The sequence below is a fragment of the Tachysurus fulvidraco genome, chromosome 10, assembly GCF_022655615.1.
Source record: "Tachysurus fulvidraco isolate hzauxx_2018 chromosome 10, HZAU_PFXX_2.0, whole genome shotgun sequence".
NCBI lineage: Eukaryota > Metazoa > Chordata > Actinopteri > Siluriformes > Bagridae > Tachysurus > Tachysurus fulvidraco.
Genome location: NC_062527.1, coordinates 23,453,736 through 23,460,246, shown reverse-complemented (window position 1 = coordinate 23,460,246; position 6,511 = coordinate 23,453,736). Strand labels below are relative to the sequence as shown.

Here is a 6,511-nt window from a genome sequence, read left to right as displayed (position 1 = left end):
CAATTGGGAACTTCGGTACTTCTACATTTGGTTATGGAATGTTTGAGCAATATATGTGTAAATATATATCTATTTTTTTGTTGTTGTTGTTACTGTGATTGTTGAAGAACATCTGCTATTGTTCGGTGGGTAAATTGTGCTCAATTTAAAAAATGTGAACAGAAAAAAATAGTTTAAAATAAATACAGTTTAAAAGTAAAAAGAAAGAGTTTTAATACATTATTCAATCAGGTTCATTTCTGTGTTGGTGCCTTTATTTAAGCAGTTATACTAAATAAGATTAGATTTCATATAAGTGCAGACACACTATTCTTAAACATTTTTTTTTTGGTGTGAGACACTGAACCCAGGACTCCAGACATTAAGATAAATTGTTATTTCAAGTGTTTGGTGATCTCAGACCTAGTAGATATTTTCCGCCTTTTTTTTAATGTGAATCCAACCTATGGGTTACACTGAAACACCACAAGATCAGCAGACCAGAAAGATTCAGCATTATTGAGAACGTGATACATGATTTACCAATGTTTTATACATTATCATTTTTATTGAAGATGAGAATCATCTGAGACTCTCAGCCTTCCTTCACTGACCCAAAGACACACTTTATTTTTACTGCTTTACTGTAAACTAGAGTAAAGTTCATCTGTAACTGTGGAACTGAACCTGAATTATGATACGATGTGATAAAAGTCATAAAAGTACTCTGATAATGAGTTAGAGTGTTTTAACTTGGGCAGACGCACAGACCAAACAGACCAAAAGAAAAAAAAATTCAGTTTTTATTTCCTGATGTTTACGTGTAGATGTAAACCAAATGTGACAAACTGAAGATTCAGGAGACCAGGAATGTTCTGTAGGAATAAAAACAGTCGTCATTTTGTACTGATGTGTACGTGCAAAGTAATCACAGCTAAGATAAGAGAAAAGTGTCAAATCAAGAATGAGGATAAAAACAGAATGACCTAAAAAAACAGACACATTATGAGTGAGTGAATGATCAGGATTAAGCAAAGACCTCTGTGCTAATCAGGCATCTACATCTCTACACATAAGGACAGGACATATTTAAGGAGAAGACATATGAATATCATATTCAATGTAGGCTTTAGGCCTGACAGGAGTCAATGTAATACTAGTTTCTGTCAGAGACACGGGGATAAAACAGACCCAAATGCAGGATAGCGTAAAAATATACATGTTTTAATACCTAAATCATGAAACAAAGACACAGACACAAAATCAGACGACAACCAAAGACAAGTATTCTGCACTGCCATAGGCAACACAGCACGTTTAAATACTATAAAAAATTAACACAGGGGGAACAGGTGTGCAGAGACAGGGAGGAGTAAACAAGGGTGGGGCAGACACGTGACATGAAACAAAAACAAATGCACGTGGCCAAAGTCCGGGCTGAGTCCTGACAGTAGAGGGGTGGCATCCTCCATGGAAAACCGTAAGTGAAGCGATGCCCCCCACCAGACAGGTGCAGGACGATGTCGCGGGACAACAAGAAAAACAAAACTCAGGCTTGTGACATGCACCGCAACCAAGAAGTGAGGCGGCGCCTCCCACGGAATAAAAAGGCGGACCAATGTCACACACAACAAAAATCCAAGGCAAAAAAAACGGTCTGGGAAAAAAAAAAACATACTCCCATAGAAAGCTGGTCCAGGCTGATGCTATCCTGCTGGTTCTTGGTGTTGTGGAATCATTCTGTCAGTGACGCGGGTATAAAACAGACCCAAATGCAGGATAGTGTAAAAATAATAAGGTTTTTCTATTTCTCCATCTCATTTTTTTTTACTAAAGTTGATTGGCAGTGGACAAGTACATGGGTGGTGCTTATAGTATATTATGGTAGGAATGGTTAGCCGGAAGGAACAAATTCCTACCGTACCGTCCTTCTGCTCTCATTTTGCAGTTGCTAAATGTAATTGTTCTATGTATAGTAATGTGTTAAGCCAGACTGAGTGGCAGTCTTTACAATTTTCCCTCCTCACTCTCAGAAGCTGCACCTGGGTGTGTAATTATTATTATTATTATTATTATTATTATTATTATTATTATTATTATTATGTGGCCAAAGTCCGGGCTGAATTCTGACAACAATGCAGTAAATGATTTATTGTACATAAATTCTGGACAGGGTGGGCACAGTGGCTTAATGGTTAGCACGTTTGCCTCACACCTCCCGGGTTGGGGGTTCGATTCCCACCTCCGCATTGTGTGTGTGAAGTTTGCATGTTCTCCCCGTGCCTCGTGTGTGATTGTGTGAGTGAACGAGAGTGTATGTGCCCTGTGATGGGTTGGCACTCCGTCCAGGGTGTATCCTGCCTTGATGCCCGATGACGCCTGAGATAGGCACAGGCTCCCCGTGACCCGAGAAGTTCGCATAAGCGGTACTGAATGAATGAATGAATGAAGTTCTGGACATGGTTTAATTATAGACATTGTACAGACAATGTGTTAGAGTGAAAACACAAAAACCCTATAGAACCTGAGGGACAAATAGAATCTGATATGTAAATATACGGTTCATCCAGCTTCAAAGAACGTGATGCTGCATGGGTTAAAGCAAAGAAAACAAATAACCATCTGGACTGGGTACATTACAGGACACTAAGAAATAATTGTACAAAACTGTATAAATTATAAAAGGGAAAGAAAATGTATTTAATAATAATTACTTAATAATTAATAATTATTTCCTTGCTGCAGGTTCAGCCCCTGACCCCAGTCATTTAACATACGGTATAAGAAAAGGGAATGTTGAAGCTGAAACATACTGCTCCACTCAGCTTTTTAATTTAATCCTGTTTTACTAGCACAAGTTCATAAAGCCTATTTCAAGGTTATCAGTTATGGCAAAAGTTTTTGTGTCTCTTGGAAATGATCAGATTAAACAGTTTTTAACAGAAAATAATATTTTACATGAGTTTTATTCAGGTTTTAGGTCAGCCCATAGTACTGTAACAGCGGCAACATGCCTCACAAATGATATTATTACTTCTTTGGATATAATTTGTTGATCTCTCTTAAGCTTTTGATTCTGTAGATCATTCTATTAAACAGCTGCTTAGGTTTTAGTAAAATGTGTATAAATTTTAAAATAGAAAATATAAAAAATATAAAATTTTACATAGAAGCTTTAAATTTACAATCAACAAATTTTTTGAAGTGAACAGCTCGCTCAACCAAAGTGTCATCATCACCTGGACTTCCTGCTATGTGATATTAGCCTCCATTAACATCATCATGCCATTGTGCCTTGGATTTTTCTGCTTTATGAGTAGCCTACAGTCTCTGCTGTGTAGCTAAGTTGTCTTTGTTTCCACCAAAAGTCACCACGACAGGACAGACAGTGAGTTTGTATTCCTCTTCTGGAAAGACATTGGGAATCATTACCATGGATACTATCTTTTTGTTATTCTCTCATAATGTGCATTAATGTGTATGTGGTGAAGTGTGTGTGTGTGTGTGTGTGTGTGTGGGGGTGTGAAATGTGTGTGGCTTTGTCCACTATGCTGTTGGCTTTGCGGATGCAGTGTGTGGTGTAAATGTCCATGTTGTAGGTCGACCTCCTCTCTGTATGCTGACTTGTTCATTCTTGCTGATGAGATCCAGACCTTGTTCAGTCACTTGTCATTTCAGGACTGGACTTCTGCAGATCTCTCTGTCAGGTTTATCTATGAACGCAATTTGTCCTCTACAAATGATCCAAAATGCAGTGGCATGACTTGTTTTTATTCAGCCTAAATTCTCACATATTACCTCACTGCTGTGATCCCTCCACTGGCTTCCAGTAGCTGCAAGCATCAGATTTTAAACAATGATGTTTACCTACAAAGCCAAAAATGGATCAGCTACCTCTTACCTCAAAGCCCTCATCACTCCTCACACTGCACCTCATACCCTCAGAGCTACCAGCACTCGACTGGTCCCACCATCTCTCAGGGTAAGAGGGAGGTTTACAACAAGACTCTTTTCTTACCTGGCACTGAGGTGGTGGATTAAACTTCACCTAGATGTCCGAACAGCCGAGTCACTGATTATCTTCAAACATGTACAGGTGTAATGTAGTGATAGAGCAGGATTTGTAGCTCCTAGCATTGTTTAGTGAAGGCTGATTGGATTTAGTTCTCAGCAGCAGTGTGGCAGGATGTCACAATTGCCTCCCAAAAAGGTGTCAAACTATCAAATTTATCAAACATAAGTGAGATTCCACTTTAATTTATGAAATTGAATGAAAACCTTATGAATATATTATGTGTAATTACTGTGTATTTTTACTGAACAAGCCTTAAACAAAACCAAATGGTCACTGTAAAAATAGGAATGAATGAATAAAAAGTTATTAACTTCATTATAATAGCTGCCAAAAAATATGTGGTGATCAATAATAGGCTTAATGCTAAAAAAAAAAAAAAAAAACATTTATCAGTAACAAAGTAAGACATTATTACATTTTAGTTAGTGTAATGATTTTTAGAAGTCATGTACACACACCACTTCCACCAGCAGGGGGCAGAGTGAGCCATGAGTGATGTCACGCTACTACAAACATGGTCATCATTATAACACTGATGTACAATTATTACTGTACATCCAAACCAACTGAATGGACAGATTGCAAAAAATGAAACTAAGTTTTCATGCAAAATAAAGCAGTTATTAAAGAAGTTACACAAACTCTCTCCTTCAGCAGTTTTATTAAGAGCTGTGTGTGAAATCAGTCAGCTGTTCTGTCACTTTTATTTATAACGTGTCTCTGTTTGTTTGTTTCAGAAAATCTGCCAACACTCCACAAGAGTCTTCCAGACATCATGTCCCTCCTTTATATTTCCATCTTATGGGTCTGTGCCTGTGTGGGTGAGTGACCAGGTTCTACAACACCAACAAGACAGAAGTGTCCTTCTATTGAATCAAATATCACAACAATGTTTTGTCAAATGTTACAAATCCTGTAGATTGTAATGTTTCTCCCACAGACAGTGCAGAATCTCTGGTTACTGTATCAGCTGCAGTGGGTTCCACAGTCATCCTGCCGTGTAAACTGACTGAAGAGTTCAAAAATACATCATTTATTAGGTGGCAGCTCAATAAAGACCTTGTGTTTGAGAGAAGCAGTAATATCAGTAGGTCAGGTTCAGGATATGAAGGACGTGTGGATGTTCCTCTGGACGAGTTGCGTAAAGGAAACTGTTCCCTGGTGTTGAAGAACGTCAGATTTACTGATGACCAAACCTACTATTCCTTTATAATGGTACATGTTGACATTACTAACACTACAGAAGTGGAAGAAATTACCAGAGTTAATCTCTCAGTCTATGGTGAGTAAAGTGTTCAGTGTAAAATATTGACTAATTATAGAAGTCACAGTGTCTCAGATAACAGAGCTGGAAATAAGGAACAATAACAACATCTATTATAGAGAGGAATCAATACTTTATTTAGAGTTAACAGATGATGTGTTAGAAAAATACACAAATACAGACATAAATAAGACACAGGCAATATTTTATTTGTAGAAAGTTTGTCAGAAAGGTTCAGAGGTCATCTGGGTGAGATATGAATAAGATATGAAGCTCACAGGACAACAAAAACAATCAGTTTCTATAAAAGAAATAAAAATATAAAGTTCCTAACATCAGGTCATTTCCTAAAAGGTTTTTCTGTGTCTCTGAAGCTCTTCAGATATCAGCTCCAGTGGGTTCCACAGTTGTCCTGCCGTGTGATTGGAGTCATCTGTCCATCAAAACTCCTTACGTTCAGTGGTTTATCGATTCTGAGACTGTGTTTGAGCGAAAGGGTAAAGATTCATATCCGGGTAAAGGATATGAGGGTCGTGTGGACGTTCCTGAGGACGAGCTGCTTAAAGGAAACTGTTCCCTGGTGATGAAGAACATCAGTGTTAGTGATACAGGAATCTACAGCAGCTCCATGTTAATTACAGACACACAGGAATCTGTCTTGGTCCAGAAGGTTAAACTGACAGTTGGTAAGTGGATTAATCTCAGACGATACTGAGTACGACACACATCAGTACACAACGTTTAAAATGTCTGGAAAGTTACTGAGTGACTTGAGCAGCATGTTTCCTGTAGATGTCAGTGTTTTTCAGTCCTGGTTGAGAGAGAACTACACAGTTTAATGTTCCCAGATCATTCTAAAGCTTTTCATGGCTGTGTTAGACTGAGTGAGGAGAACACACACCTCCTGTCCTGTATTTCACTACTGTTTCAGCACACACTCAGTCACGTCCTCTCAATAATCAACACTCAATCCTCATCTAAGAGCCTTGTGATCTGATAAAGTACTGAAATGGTTCTTAACCAATAACTCTGATCTGACATTGATAAAATATCTTCACTTTCCATTTCCAGTTGATTAAAACATTATAAATGTAGAATAAATGAAAGTGACCCAGTGTTTGTGATCCTTTCACTCTGAACAGGGTTTCATGGAAAAAGCAGTACATTAGGATGGAAAAAGAACCTGGTTAGAT

At 38.0% G+C, this 6,511-nt stretch overlaps 1 protein-coding gene across 1 annotated transcript; it reads left to right on the top strand.

Annotated features, from left to right (window-relative positions):
- The first annotated feature begins 3,330 nt into the window (after positions 1-3,330).
- Positions 3,331-6,511, top strand: LOC125145770. The gene is made up of 4 exons (XM_047819995.1): positions 3,331-3,367; positions 4,792-4,875; positions 4,995-5,336; positions 5,693-6,511. The coding sequence occupies exons 2-4, from the start codon at positions 4,830-4,832 to the stop codon at positions 6,031-6,033; spliced, it is 729 nt and encodes a 242-aa protein (XP_047675951.1). The 5' UTR covers positions 3,331-3,367; positions 4,792-4,829; the 3' UTR covers positions 6,034-6,511.